Below are 16,112 nucleotides of genomic sequence, written 5' to 3'. Positions count from 1 at the left end.
TTTACATTAAACCTCTTAGGCGTCCTCAGTAGGTGGGCACCTTATTATTTTTCTCTCTTTTTTTCTCTTTTATTTAATGTAATAAACACAATAGATTATCGTTGATAGTAAATCATACACAATAAATTGAAATAGGAATATATATATATATATATATATATATATATATATATATATATATATATATATATATATATATATATATATATATATATACACACACACAAAAGTATAAAGAAGAATCCTAGCAGTTTTACATGCTAGTTTTCTTATTTATTTCTAATCTGGAAAATAACTACAAACTAGATTTAAATCAATGATGAATATGCATTTTGCCCACTTTACAGTAGATTACCAGAGCTCTCAAGTTATAGAGAAAACTATTTTACAGAGTACATTTAGCACACTTAAACTTTAAATAACGAGTGTTTTGACTTGAAAAAATAGCTTTTGTGATATTTTATCTACTGTTATATTACAGTTATACAATTAAAATTGTAATTGCTATGATCATACTGTCATTTTACTGTGATGATTACTATATTGATTTTCTTTGTAAGTAATAATTTTTAAATAACATGAAATCAATATTTGCAGAACATTCACTACAAAACAAACTATACATAGCACATTATAATTAATTACACAATCATTTATTACATTAATTAATTGGTTTGATGAAACTACCAGGGTTGCAATGATTCAGAAACCATGGGTGCTGAAGGAAAAAGTCAAAATAATTAAAAAACAACTGGTATGTGTGGGGTTTTTACTGATCTTCCCCCTACTGGAAAAATAAAATAAAAATTATATATCCAAAAAGCTGTGTTGAGGTTTTAGTTTCTAGTTTCTAGTTTGTATTTTTACTTGTAAACACTGTAATACACTGTATTGTTATTATCCATGTGCATACGTGTAAATGACTGTGTCGATTACATTCTGTTGCTTTACAAAAATAACACATTATGTGATCTTTGTCTGCAGCGTGAAGCTACTGAATGCTGGTTTTAGGCTTTTTGTTATGCTTTTATTTTGTATAGAGAATTTAGCTCTATTACAACAGGCTAACACAAGTTTTGATCAGGCATTTAAAGCAGCTACCGCCTGGGTCCTAAAGGAGACCCGATCGCGGGTGGAGACTCGATTTGTCGCGACGACAGCAGCTTCACTCTAGGGTCGGGACGCTGACAACAAGCGAACAGAGATAAACAGAGAAATCTGCATCCATCCTGCCGAGTTTCTCTATTCATTGGAAATATATCGATATATGTGATCTGAAGAGAATTTCTAAAGTTCATTCGGTGAGTTATTAGCCCGCTCTGTGTGGCTTGTTCGCGGGTTTTGGGCCGATTTGTCGCAGGATGTCTGAGTGTTTGTGTCGCTTTGTTCTGAACAGCAGCCATTTTTAATCGGCTCCCACATCAACAAGTCCCGAGCAACCCTTCATTAACGCATTGATTACTCATTATACCAGCCGATGTTAACGAAACACCCGCGCTGCTGCGGTTTGAAGCTCGTTTGACGGATCTGGTGGAGTTTATACAACAGAAGCGGCTCGAGGCTAATGTCAGTAGCATTGCTAAACACCTCATGAAGTCTTTGTGAAAATCGCTAACGTTATATTAAATGTCGTTATTGATCAGCTCTTACGTTCGTGTTTACAACTTGTAGTGTGTGATTGTGTTGATTTCGTGTGTGTGGAATGAGCTGGTTGTTTAATAATCAGGCTGAAGAGCCTCTGTTTACATCTCATGCTAACTGTTCGTTCATAAATGTTAGCTTCGTTTAGCCTGCCATCAAAATGTTTCGTGCTCTATTATTACATCACACTGATTTCATAATAATCCCACACTGTTAAACGTGTCACTATTTTTCGGGGTTTCTCGTGAAGTCTTACTGATGTGTATTTCTCATGAGAGCAGGTTTTATATCTCTTGTCATGATGAATCTGACTTTGGCACTGATGATGGTGGTCGTTTATAAGTGTGTTAGCAGTGCATCGGCCATTTTTGCAATTATACAAGCAAGTACTGGGTAATATTAACAACATGCACATACTGTAGGGTAAGGATTTGGTTCAGGTTTAGCTGCTTGTAATTATGCATATATTTTTTTTCTTAACAGTATATTAAAGATTCATAACCTGAAACAGACACTGTAACTTAAAGTGTTACCTTTACTTTGAGTTGAATAGCCGACACAAAAATAAAAATCGGCAAAAAGTGTCCTCATCCTCAGGCCATCCAAGATGAAGTTTGTTTCTTCTTAGAGATGTGGAGCCATTTAGCACTTGCTCTGCAATGCATCCTCTTCAATTAATTGGTGCTGTCAGAGTGAGAGTCCAAACAGCTGAAAAAAACATCACTATACACCACTCCAGTCCGTCAGTTAATCATCTTGTGATTGTGAAGCCAAAAATTGGGTTTTCCTAAGAAACGAAACCACCAGAAGGTGTTTTTAACTTCAAACCGTTGCTTCTGGCTGAAACACGAGTCTCTAATCAAAAAGTGGTCTGAATCAGGAGAAAAATCTCCACTGATCAAACACAGTTTACAGGCCAAAACAGCTCTAGAAAAATATATGGGTGGATTTTGATGTGACAGAAAACAGGGGCTGGATTTCTTCATTGGAGGAAGCTATGGTCATGTTATAGATATGGTTCATTTTAGCCAGAAGCAATGGTTTGAAGTTAAAAACATCTTAATGATGATATTTTTTTTTTTAAATATAAACGCTGCTTTTGGCTTGACAAGATGTTAATTGATTGACTGGAGTGGTGTGGATTGTTTGGACTCATTCTGATGGCACCCGGAGGTTTCTTTTTAAGCATATATTAATTATTGGGTGAACTATTCCTTTAAAATCCTTTTGTGTGTGTGTAGGGGACACACATAGCATCGTCATTGTTTGTTAGTCATCCAAAATAATTGACAATGAACTTCTGTTTGTCGTCTTATCTTTTTTTTTTTTTTTTGGGAGACTATCTAACATGTATTTAATCTGGAACACTTTGAGAGTGATTATACAGGAGTCTGTTATTGTCTTTTCTCTCATAAATATTTACTTAAAATGTTACGTATACTGTATTTTTACTTTTAAACTGAAGATGTGCACTTGAAGTTAAAGCCAAAGATGTAAATGATTAACTTGCTCTCATGTAATTGTAGTGTTTTGGTTTTCTTTCTTCTGTGGAACACAAAGGTAGATGTTATGTAGATGTCCATGTTGCTCACAGTGAAAGCATTTTATTGCTGTTACAGAAACTGCATACTTCAGGATGTCTTGTTGAACATGAATATTTCCCTTTCCCTCATGCATTTCACTCTAGGTCCCTGTCGCTGGTGTGCATCTAACAGCGAGTCGTAGTGTTTCCATGTTCTCACTGAGACAGCGGGACACTTCTTTTGTTATGTGAATGTTGATTTCTGATTCATCTCCTTTCCAAGATGTCTGAATGATCCCTATGTGGCGCTTAAAAAAAAAAAAAATCATTATTCTGTCCAAGATTGTGTTTTGTTGTTTGTTGTTGAGCCGCATCCTCTAGTGTCCGGATGGAAAGCTGATGTTTTTGTGGCATAGAAATTATTCTTCATCACAGTTCATAGGATGTGTTGGAGAGACGTTGGTTCTTCTGCTAAAATCATGTCATTGTGTGCGTTTCTCCAAAGAAACAGACGGTACTGAAGAAGAGGTGCAAAGAAAAATTTCCATACTCGATGACATTACATCGCAATGTCAGATCGTTTGGGGCAAATAACCAAGTCCAAGGATGGGAAAAGCAAGTATTCATCACTCAGCCTATTTGACAAGTACAAAGGGAAATCAATAGAAACTCAGAAAACCACAGGTGAGACTCAAGCACTTCATATTCACATCCGTATTCTAGTGTTTGTTGCTATTGACTTCTATGTAAATCTGATTTCATAGATTTACATTTACATTTTTTACATTTAAATCTCAGATCACTTTTGCATGTTTAATGTGTCACACCATGTGTAGTAACACCGGAGCAGCAGCAGATCTCTTATATCTGTGTGTTAACTGTAATCTGCCAGTATTTCTGACGCATGAGATGTTTTCCCGATTTCACACCTCTCTCTTTCTCTCTCTGTAAACCTGCAGTTGTTGCACGACATGGCTTACAGAGTCTTGGCAAAGTGGCCGCTGCCCGGCGCATGCCCCCTCCCGCTCACCTGCCGAGTCTGAAGTCTGAGAGTAAAGGAAACGATCCCAACGTGATTATCGTGCCCAAAGACGGTACAGGATGGGCAAACAAGCAGGATCAACACGATCCAAAGAGGTCAGAGAAAACGCTGCTGCGGCATCAGCACTGCTGTCCATCACGCTCACTAAAACCTCTCTGTGTGTGTGAAGTGAACTGAAGGACAGATTGTGAGATTGTCTATGTGTGTCATTGTACAGCAGACACTGATTGTGTCGTGCAGAGCAGCTTATATTAAGAAAGGAATGTGTGCAGAGAGAAAAAGAGATGCTCATCAAAGTGTTGGTCATGTGTGAGTGTTTGAAGTTAATGAGGACGTTTCAGTCACTGTGCTGCTGTGAGTGTCTCAATGCTGTAGTCCAGCTAAAATTGTACCGGCAGTAATTTTTTTTAATGTTCAGTAACACATAATGCTGCACACATGCAAAAACGTGATGCAGGCCTCATTAGTCTGATTGTTTCACTCACATTTGTGGCTAAAAATAGAGGTTTGTGAATAGTCAAGTCTTAATGGGTCAAAATTCAGTTTGTAATGTGAATTTTGGTCATAAAGTCTTAATCTCAAGGGGTATAAACAAATGTTTAATTTCAATAGATCTTAAATTTGTGGATGGAAAAAAAAAAATAGTTGTGATGGTGTAATGTGATTCAATTTCAAAGAGCCGATTCATTTAGTGTTCAGAACAGGTTGCAATCAATGAATACCTTTGTATGGGTGCTTGAATTCCTTGAAAAACGCTTGATTTTTATGTATTGTTCTCAAGGTTTGAAAAACACTTGGATTTTGGATTGGTTTCATAATAATTTGCTTTCTTACTGAATAGTAAATTTTTTTTTTTTTTTTACATAAAATAAGCCTAACAGCTATGCTCGAGTCTGTGCATGTGGCTGTAGTGGGATCTTTATTAACAAGATAAAAGCATGCCGGGAGGTTTTGAGAACTAGTGTTGGGCGATATGGTCATTTTTCAAATCATCATATCGTCAGCCTGTGAGATCGACGATAGACAAGATAGACTTTGTTCTTGTCATAGCATAACTATTTACCGTTTTAAACCATGCAGGTGCGCGAGAGAGAGCTAATGGAATCACCAGTAATAGAAAAAAATTAACTTTCAAACGTACGTTAAACAGCTTGTTGTGTCATATTTTCATAAGTGTCATATCGTGCGTCCTGTGAAAAATTTGCCGCATCTGCACACTGAAGTTATCAGTCTAAATGTTCTGCAAAATCAGTCAGCGGTGAAATTCAGTAGCAGATTTAATTTAAAGTCCAACAGTTTAACACCAATATTGGACATTATCGAACATGTTAAATATAAAGTATTCAAAACAGGTAAGTCATACAGCACTTTGGACCGCGCAGCTCATGACAAGCTCGACGCACTGCCACAGAAACAAGAATGAGATGCATTCTAACATAACTGTGGAATTAAACTCCGTTAGTGAGGGCTCGTTTAAAATATTGCACATATACAGGTCGTTCAGATTAGGGATGAACCACCAGTTGACCGGCCATAAATCGGAACCGGACGGTTTTTGCTTAATACGCGATCGGCAATCGGACAGTTTTTGGTCTTTTTCCCGACCGATTTTTGAAATAGCTGGGCAGTTTGTTAGCTGAATTATAATAGGCCATCTAATAAAAATAAAAATGAGCCTAATATCCACTTGACTATCGACAGAGACATCTGTTTACATCTCTCTCTGACTATCGTTGATGCACAATACTATCGTCTATCGGCACAACCCTAGCGAGAACTAAATAATTTAGTAAGCCTCCCATTAAATCAGGTTTTTTTCATTGAAGAGTGTGCCCTTTCGAGCCATATAAAAGGAAAAAAATAATGCTCCCCTCCCTCCCTCATTTAAACTTAAATCCTATAAAACTATCAAGATTAAAGTAAAAAGGGAAAATTAAGGGAATGATTAATCACAGAAGAGCGTAAGCTGCTTGCGTTCAGTGGATGTTCTCCAAAATGGTGCTACAGTGATGCATAGAATGACATTTTTTAAAAATAAAGGCTGGAATGTGAGGTTTATTAATATATTAAACTTTTATTTATTTGTCAAAAACCTGTGAATGGCAAATCATGTTTGTAGTATGATTACTAATAAGCAACTAGTTAATATTGAGAGTATACAGTGCCCTCAGTAAGTATTGGGACAAAGTTGCTCTGTTAACTGTGGAGTCAAGAAAACTAAATATGATTAAAAGATGAATATCAAACAAAACTACAGCATTTTATTATTGGATGATTCAACACAAAGATGTTTTACCATTTAAGAGGATCAGCACTTTTATAGTTTCATCCCCCAGTCTCATGTGAGTATAAGTATTGGGACTGTTAGCTCACAGATCTTTCTGAGTGATCATCTGTTTCCTGTTGAATTAATTCAGATGTTAAAAGAAGGAAAAGTGTCAGTATCAGTTATATCCATTGCTTCTGCATTCAGAGTCCTGCATTTGATAACACACACAAGCCAGGATGAAGATGAGGGAGCTGACTTTGAGAGAAAAGGAAAAAAAACCCTAAGATAAGTGTATGTAGAATCACCAACAACCTCCAGAAAGCTGGGGTGATGGTTTTACAATCTAATGTCATCAGGAGGCTGACAAAGAATTACAGAAACTAGACTGCAAGATGCAAACCTCTGATCAGCATCAAAAATATAAAGGCAAGATTAGAGTTTGAAAAGCACAAAGGTGAGCCAGTAGAGTTTTATGGGCAAATGAGACCAAGATTAACCTATATCTGTGTGATGGGAAGTGTGGAGAGGGAGAAAAACGTAAATGCTAATAATCCCAAGCATACAAGCTCACCTGTAAAGCATGGAGGTTGTGTTAGGGCAGTGACCCAAAACACCCTGCCAGTTCAGTCAAGAGGTTTAAAGAAATGAAATGTCTTCGATGGACTGAGTCAATCTCCAGATTGAAATCTTCTTGATCATTTGGCATGGCTGTATTAAAGGCTGGGAAAAACTTTTCAAAAGATGAGACCAAGAGTCTGGTGATGTCTGTGGGTTGCAGACTCACTGCTGTGTTTGAAACTAAACATTAGATTTTAAACGTCTATACTTGCTTTGTTCAATTGTCCCAGTACTTTTGCTCACATCAGATGGGGGATCAAACACTAAAATGTAAAATATGGTTCTGTAGTTTTGACTCGTATTCATTAAATGTCTTGACTCCACAGCAAACTAAGCAATTTTTTCATTACTGTCCCAATACTTTTGGAGGGCACTGTATATACACAGTTCAAAATATGCCTATAAATAATTACAAACTTATTCCAGAGTATTTCAAAAATTAGTTTACTTTTTGTTTTAAGAAATGTGCTTGAGAATTGTGCTTGTAAATGTGTCTTTGTATACACTAAGGAATTATTTGACACATTATTTGATCAATTTTAACCATGCCCCTAAAATCTTTTTTAATGCTTTATTTAATTGTTCAACTTGGGAACACACAGGTCTGTTTTTTAAAGAAAAAAGCACTAAGTTATGTTGCATATTTATTATTCATAAGACAAGTTGGAAGACTTAATTGGATCTTTAGTGTGTGTGTGTGTGTTATCTGCGCCACATTTTTAATGTCTGTTCATACGGCTGAAATGACCATGGACATCATGCTCAAAAGCTTCGATTTGCAGTGAGGTGAACGCTTTCTTTGCGACCGTTCTATTTTTTCTCTTCTTTTTATCCACATGCTGTAACCAAGTGATGTATGCAGTAATGTGAAATCTTTTTCTGGTTATTTAAATACGTACTTTGTTCTCAAAATACTCCACTCTATTTCTGGATGCAAATGGCCATCACACGTTGTCTGATTGGCGTCTGTTTCCTTCTGTAGTTCCATTGCATCATCAGCACAGCTGCCGGAGTCGCAGCCACCGCTGGCTTTACAGAAATCTGTCTCCAATCTTCAGAAGCCCATGCCAATCACCAGCCAGGAGGTACAGATGGCACGTTCTTCATCTCTTCATGGTGCTCACCTGATGTTAATGTCATGGTGTCTGATGTCTGCTGAATGTGTTTCTGTCCCTCTAGAGCACAAGTATAGGTGGACAAAAGCAATGGGCACAGCTCAATGGAAAGGCAGTAGATCAAGATGGTAATCATCCGTTTATTCTGCTCAATGGTGTTTATGTCATGTGATGTTTTATATTTGTTTGACTCTGTTGTCCAGGTTTAAAGGTCTCAAGCCGACTGCAGCCCTTCTCTCACGAGGAATTTCCGACGCTGAAAGCAGCAGGCGAACAGGACAAGGCTGGCAAGGAAAGAAGCGTCTTCGATCCGTCGTATGGGCCCGGACCAAGCCTCCGCCCACAGAGTGAGTCCAGCTTTGTTCAGAGCGGTCCGGTTTGATGCTGGGAAATGTCAGGCATCTGTGATTTGTCATTGCATGTTTGCTTCATGTAGTGCTGGGCAATAGACTGATTCAAATTGTAAGCCAGTTTGAATTAAGGACGTGGTATGAATTAAAAAAACAAAATGGCTTAATGGTAAAGTACAAATGGTACAACGAAGACAGTATTGTAAATTGAGAGGAGTTCAATGTTAACTGTATAAACTTTTTTTGACTAGCTGGTCAAATAAACAAACCGTAAACAACAGAACTCAAAGACCGAAGATAAAATGCAAAGAGGAGAAAATACTGCAGCAGGCTGAGCAAACTGGCTTCAGCATGTGTGAAATATTGAAAGAAAAACCTAAATGCTGAATTGGCGGTGAGGCTTTATATGAATGTACCTCTGATGACTCGGAGACCTTTCCTAATTCCGCTTCTCCTCTGACTCCAACTAAGCTTCCTGACAATTCTGATATGTCCTGACACAATAAAGGCAAAAAGTTATCCCCCCGCCCCAAGGTCATGCTTTTATAGTGGATGGATGCAGTTTTTTGCAGTTAGGACTATCCCTAATCTCTTTTATTCTTTCCTAAACCAATACACTTTTCATAAAGTAAAAAAAAAAAAAAAAGTTGAAACAATATTTGGAAATGTAGTACAGTAATATTTCTGTTGTATTATAGATATTGAAATATCTGGTTACACTTTGTTTTAAGGTGTCCTTGTTCCAGTGTAATTGTACATTTAAGTACTGATTGAGTAATATTAATTGAATACTTACTAAGTACTTAACTATATAGTTTGTATTAAGATTAGGGTCTGGTTTAGGGTTACTTGCATAATTTATTGTTATAATAGTAAGTACATATAGCATTTGTAACAAGGCCACCTTAAAATAAATTGTTACCAAATATCTGTAAGCCTATCCCTTAACTTTGGCGTAGTTTCCTAACCAGGCATGAAAACAGGGTCACAAAACGCTGTCAGTGTCTTGTAGATTTCTTAGTCTGCTGTAGGTATGCACTTCAAATTTCATACAATTAACGGGAAAATAAGCCAAAAGGTCTGAACAGAAATCCAACTCTGACAGATCAGGAAAACCTCATTGTTTTAGTTGGCTTGTAAAACCACTGGCATGAATGAGTCTCGATGCGATGTGCTGATGTTGTGTGTTGTTGTCAGACGTGTCGAGCTGGAGGGAGGGCGGTGGGAGGAACCTGCAGCCCCCGGTGCTGTCTGCCACCCCGCCCTGCACAGACACGGACACCAAGAGCAGCGGCTCGGCTGAGACCACCACTCCTCTTCCTCCCCCCTCCTCATCCACCTCATCCTCCTCATCATCCTCTGCTGCCGCTACCCAGTCCTCTGATGTGAAGGAGCCGTCGCTGCGGCCCGCTCAGCCCGTGCAGCGCAGAGCCGCCCCATCAGCCCTCCAATACCAGCACCACACCACCACCACATACCACGACATGCTCCCTGCCTTTGTAAGTCTCTGCCCATCATATCCATTATCCAGTGTGCTGTGCTTTCTCTGATGAAATGCTTATTGGCACTTTGTTTGTCAGATGTGCCCTAAAGAGACTCGTGACGCCCCAGTTTCCTCGGATCACGGCCCAACCACTGTGGTTGCCCCCGTGCGCTTTGAATCCAGGTTGACGTTCAGACCAGCGTTTCCTGCACCGGAGCCCGTCAAGTGAGTGTTGTGCGAATTACTGTTGTGGGGAATGCTTTCTGTCCTCTTTATAAATGGCTGTTTTTCATTTCCCAGTGGTGATTTAAGAAGAGAGGCCCGTTTCGCCCGTATCCCTCCACGCCCCTCCACTCGCCCGACCCGCCGCCCAGGAGATCGAGCTCCCCGTCCTGCCATAATCAACCCTGAGGACCTGAAGGACCTCGATGAACTGGACAATGACTGTGAAGATGGCTGGGCAGGTGAGCGCCAGTTTTCTTTAACAACAAATTCGTTTTTTTTTATTTTTAATTTTTATTCTCATTGTGACCGGTGTCTGTTCTTCAGGTCTCCATGAGGAAGTGGATTACAGCGAGAAGCTTAAGTTCAGTGACGATGAGGAAGATCACTCCCACTGTGAGAAGAATAAGATCTGGTAAGCTTTTCTTTTTTTAATTCAGTGCGTGTGGTGTGAACGCTGCTTCTGTTGGAATTGAAGCTCATTCTGGTGCTTGTGTCTTTCAGGGATGGTTGGGACAGCCATCAGGACCAGCATTCATCTCAGGGCTCTGGTGACGGTTTGTTTCCACGAGACGCTGAGGAGTCATCATACTCGCGCCAGCCAGAGCCCGTACCCTCCAGGAAGACCAATGGACGATTGTCATCTGCTGAATCTCAGGTAACAATCTACAGCCTTAATGCATTTGTTTTTTTATCTGCAGCAAGTAAGGCCAGCATTAGGATTGCAAACAGACCAGAGATTAGGGGGAAAAAAGTATAAACAGACAATAAAATAAAGTGACATGCATTCAGCACAGTTATATGCATGTTTTTTTTTGCTTACTAAATGTTTAAATGCAAATTTTTTTATAGCACCTTTTAAGTTGGTCCCATCAGTTCAGGCTCATCTAAGGGGTCTCCTTTCTCTATTGTTTGTGATTTGCAGCACCAGCAGAAGAACAGTGGCAACAGTGAGTCTGCAGAGGAGCAGGAGGAGCCGCAGCGGCAGGTGCCGCCTCGTGGGAAGTTTGTCTCGGCCGACATCTCTGCTGTGGAGAGAGCACGCAGACGGCGCGATGAGGAGGAGAGGAGAGCACGGGAGGAGAGACTGGCTGCCTGTGCAGAGAAACTCAAAAAACTGGATGAAAAATTTGGCAAAACTGAAAAACCTGCACGGTCTGGAGAAACACTGAGAGAAGCAGACAGCAAGGAGCTGACGCAATCTCCAGGCCGAAGGTCATCCAAACACCACCAGGAGGGCTGGCAGTATGGCACTAAAGGTATACGAGTTCATATAAACTAGTTGGTTTATAAATGTAAGCTTTAGCTACCCCTTGTAATAATGGCATTGCGATTTCTCAAAAATGTTTCATTTAAATCAAAGGCGTTTATTTTCCGCTACTTTTCTTAAAACCTTATTTCTTTGTATATAGAAGTGTCTGATGCACCATCTGAGTCATCCAGTCAGGATTACAAAGATGAAGGTTGTAACTACCACAATGATGACAATGGTCCTGAGTCCACCTCTCCCCTCCCAGACTACGGCCGACACCAGAAGCCTGTGCCACCCCGCTTCCAGAAGCAGCACCAGCAGCAGGTGAGCTTTTATACCTAATACTTTAAGTATGTGGAAATGGTTATTAATTCAGCCACCCTGAAAACCTTGAGGTTTATATTAGGGTTTGCATAGAGTAGTCGAGTGATCGGATCGATTACTTCAACCACTAGTAGGCGCTGTCGGAAACAATCGACTAGTCTAGCATGCATTAACCATAGTGCGTACAAAGAGTTTGCAAGTACGACATGAATTTTAGGATTACAAAATTGCGTGTAGCTGTTACTTTCTATGACCTTATCTATGTTGCATTTAAAATTAAATATGTAATGTAATAATTAGGTGTGTGCCTGATAGAGTTGTTCCGATTCCGATACTAGTATCGGAAATATCTCCGATACCACAACAAATTCTGGCATCGGCATCGGCGAGTACATGAAATCATATACCGATCCGATACCATTTTCTTAAACAAGACCTAGTTATGACTGCTAGCTTTGCCTAACCACTGCACGGTTCTTCTTCGCTGCTCAGAATGCATTGCAAACACAGGAAGTTGTGCTGTGTTGCAACAAGCAACCCGTGTTTAGAGCAACGAAAAGAAATGACAACGCGTTAACAGCACTGATCTATATGTGACTGGATCGCTCATCCCGTTCTAAACTGCCAACAAACAGTGAAGCCGCTTCTATATTATAGATCAGTGGTTAGCAGCATGTCTCTGTAGTACCGGTAGTTATCAACTCCCGAGTATATTCGGTACCCGCAGCTGCGTTCAGTCGCATCCGTGTTAGTCAAAGCGCGGGGCTCCAGACAGTAGCCGAATATATGTTAGTGTCTGTGAATATTAAACTGCTAAATATTATTTAAATATTACTCCTGCAAATTCTACATCTCTGTGGGTAACGGGCGCAGATGCGCGGGAGCTAGCTTTTTTGTAGTCTCTGCTGTGTGTCACTATATGAGGACACGAACGCATAAACTGTCACTTCATGAGAATTTACCGTTTCATTTGAGAAAACTGTCATATCATAAACACAGACACTCAAAGATCTTCATGGCAGCCCATTAAAATAAATGTTTGGTTTAACATGAGTAAATTGACAATATATTAAGCTACTGTTGTAGCCTACAGTAGATTTAGCTATGTTCATATAGTAATAATATTACGTCTCTATTAATAATAATAATTATGCCTAGACGGTTGCTTGTTTCTTACTAGTTTTGTTGTAAAGAGATTATCTGATTAATATATTTTTTTTATATTCCTAGACTTATTTGTTGCAGTTTTTTATACAGTTATATTGTAAAACTAAAATACCTTTATTAGTTTGGGGTGTTTTTGTGCATTTTGGTGCATTTGGTGCATTTTCGCTTAAGAAAATAAATAATACTGTCAAATTCATGTCAGATAATAAAAATACTGTATTGAATACAGTAGTTCAGCATGTATTTGTTCATTTTTTATTAAGGGATCAGTCTGAAGCACACCATAAAATAATTCTAGCAATTTACACAGGGCTAGTAGTATATACAGCTGTATATACAGATACACACACAGGTATCGGATCAGTACTCGGTATCTGCCGATACCCTGCGCTCAGGTATCGGAATCGGTATCGGGAAGAGAAAAAGGGTATCGGAACATCTCTAGTGCCTGAAGTCAAATTCATTATTTGGAATGGCACGGATTTTAGTTTAAAAAATGAATAACAGACAAATAAATTCAGAATAATTCTGCCTGAATACTCTGCTGAAGCTGGCACAGTCCGGAGTTTGCTAGATAACAGTTGAGTCAGGGAATCAGCGCAATATTATACAACAGACCTCTAAAGTCAGAGTGTGAAGTGAATGAATGTAAACTTTGAGTGAAAAGAGCGCAAATCAAACACAGCATTGCTGTTCCTCTCCGTGCATCTCTCAGAAATCAGAGCTTTGCAAGAGTAATATCACCTATAATAATACATCATAAACCTTGTATTATTTGTATATATTTAAAAGGCAATGATTTAAAGCTGCAGTAGGTAACTTTTGTACAAATATATTTTTTACATATTTGTTAAACCTGTCATTATGTCCTGACAGTAGAATATGAGACAGATAATCTGTGAAAAAAATCAAGCTCCTCTGGCTCCTCCCAGTGGTCCTATTGCCATTTGCAGAAAGCCATCCGCTCCCGGTAAGAAACAACCAATCAGAGCTGCGATCCGTAACTTTGTTTGTGTTCAAAATGTAGAAAAATGTATATAATAAGCAAATACACCATGAATCCATTTTCCAAACCGTGTTTTTAGCTTGTCCTGAATCACTAGGGTGCACCTTTAATAAGTGTTTATATTCGGACTATTTTAGATTGCTTCAGGGGGTACCGTGGCGGAGTAACCCAGTACCTTTGTGATTCTTCATAGATATAAACAGAGAGAAGTAGTTCCGGCTACGATGTTCTTCCACAAGACGCAAGCAGTTCTGTTTATTAACCGCTAGAGCGTCAAAAGTTCCCTACCGCAGCTTTAAACCGTAGGCTATGATATGATACGAATGAATGGATTAAACGGCACGCTCACCAATCAAACAGCCACGCTGCGTGTCAGTCTCTCAAAAACAAAACCAGTTCTAGCAGGCTAATAATCAGCTTTGATACGGATACATTTTCTACCAGTCCTACGTGTTTGCATCTTTACCTTTTGCTGGGTTGCGCGGCACATGCATTTGTTTAGTGAAGTTCACTAAACATTAAGACTTGGTGTTCTGCGTAATGAAAATGTGCGCATTGAATTGATTCAGTCGTGTTAAAATGATCACTAAACGTTTGTCATGACATCTCTCTGCTGGCATGAGAGGTTTTTAGTTTAACACGACATACTTGTTCAGTGATAACTATGAAAAAAAAGATAAAAGCCATAACGGTCTTATCAACGTTGTATCCGAATGCAGATAAAAATGATTATTACAGACACGCATAGAGATACAAATACTGGCTGTTACATGAAAATTTAAATGTAATGTCATAATTATAAAGTTTTGACAATTTATACAGTAATTGTTGCATACGACTATGAATTAATAAGCATTTATTGATTAAAAAAAAACTCTTTAATGTCTTTTCATTTACAGTAGCATGAACCACAAGTAGTCGAGGAACTCGAGTATTTTTTTAATAAAAAATCGACTAGTAGAAATCAGTTCATATGTCTATGGAGAAGTTCTAATGCTAAGAAATTATGGTTTTCATGCTAATTATGCTTTTATGTATGTACTGAATGCATTCATTTTATAGAGATTTTATTTTCAATTGATTTCTCTCTGTGGTTTCTAGGAGCAGGTGTATAAGATGGCGCCGTGGCAGCAGTCGGGTCACCCCACCCAGTCCAGCTCTACTCACCCACAGAGAGGCTTTTACCCTCATCATGTTTTGGGCTTTGACCCACGCTGGATGATGATGCCTCCCTATATGGATCCCCGCATGGCACAGGGATGTTCTCCAGTGGATTTCTACCCTTCTGGAGTTAACTCATCTGGTAAACTACAACATCCTCCCTATTTAGTGGTGTTTGCCAAGTCAAGCATTAGGGGTGTGACATATCATATTTTCCACAATAATACCGGTATACATTTTTACGAGAAAAAAAAAAAGTGATGTATTACGGTATCAATGATATAGTGATGCGATGACGTTTGACGGATATACGTTCCCTAGCCCGCACGACAACTACACAAATCCAATAGGTGTGTTCAACTTGAAGCTGCGTCGACTGATCTGTGTATGACATCAAAGTATCGCGAGAGTGGTTCTAGAGCATATTTGAGCGCTTTACCTGTCTTTTCGAGTATCCTTAAAAAAAAAATGGTTGGTTATGTCTTAAGTAAAAGTAGAAAGCTGAGATCTAAATGGAATGTGTATCATTATATTGGATGTATTATCTCTTAAAGTGACTGCGCCTAGCTGCTGTCATTGTCCTTCAGGTTAATCCAAGAAATAAAATGGGAGAAAATCACTTACTGCTATTTACTGAATTACTTTGTAGTTTTAACAGGAATTAATCTTATTATTTAATTTATACAGTAAAGACTATACAATACTATTAACATTTGATTATTCAGTTTCTGTACCTGGACACCTACAAGCCTGAAAAAACATTGCACAAATATACAAATTAAACAAATTACACCATTTCAAACGGGGCCCACCAGTACAACCTGCACCAGAGCCTCACAAACTCCAGCTACGGCCATGCACACCGATCGGTCTGCTTAAAGTCAAACACACAGCTGCTGCTGCCACCCTATGACAATAGATTTACACTTCAAATTATATA

At 38.9% G+C, this 16,112-nt stretch overlaps 1 protein-coding gene across 5 annotated transcripts in view; it reads left to right on the top strand.

Moving 5' to 3' along the window:
• Positions 1-1,124: 1,124 nt before the first annotated feature.
• The window catches only part of LOC113068075 (protein PRRC2B-like), a 28,977-nt gene continuing 13,989 nt past the window's right edge, over positions 1,125-16,112 (top strand). For 2 of the 5 annotated variants that reach the window (XM_026240653.1, XM_026240657.1), the window contains exons 1-14: positions 1,125-1,301; positions 3,669-3,847; positions 4,123-4,300; positions 8,075-8,177; positions 8,272-8,335; positions 8,411-8,554; positions 9,755-10,056; positions 10,138-10,265; positions 10,341-10,504; positions 10,590-10,677; positions 10,767-10,920; positions 11,188-11,521; positions 11,675-11,838; positions 15,113-15,314. In XM_026240653.1, the coding sequence (XP_026096438.1) occupies positions 3,733-3,847; positions 4,123-4,300; positions 8,075-8,177; positions 8,272-8,335; positions 8,411-8,554; positions 9,755-10,056; positions 10,138-10,265; positions 10,341-10,504; positions 10,590-10,677; positions 10,767-10,920; positions 11,188-11,521; positions 11,675-11,838; positions 15,113-15,314 (2,140 nt within the window). In that variant the 5' untranslated portion in view covers positions 1,125-1,301; positions 3,669-3,732. The remainder of the gene's footprint in view (positions 1,302-3,668; positions 3,848-4,122; positions 4,301-8,074; positions 8,178-8,271; positions 8,336-8,410; positions 8,555-9,754; positions 10,057-10,137; positions 10,266-10,340; positions 10,505-10,589; positions 10,678-10,766; positions 10,921-11,187; positions 11,522-11,674; positions 11,839-15,112; positions 15,315-16,112) is intronic. The other 3 variants (XM_026240655.1, XM_026240654.1, XM_026240652.1) reach the window with 3 other exon arrangements.

The sequence above is a fragment of the Carassius auratus genome, linkage group LG30F (genome assembly GCF_003368295.1).
Source record: "Carassius auratus strain Wakin linkage group LG30F, ASM336829v1, whole genome shotgun sequence".
Classification (NCBI taxonomy): domain Eukaryota; kingdom Metazoa; phylum Chordata; class Actinopteri; order Cypriniformes; family Cyprinidae; genus Carassius; species Carassius auratus.
This window is presented reverse-complemented; position numbering and strand designations above follow the sequence as displayed.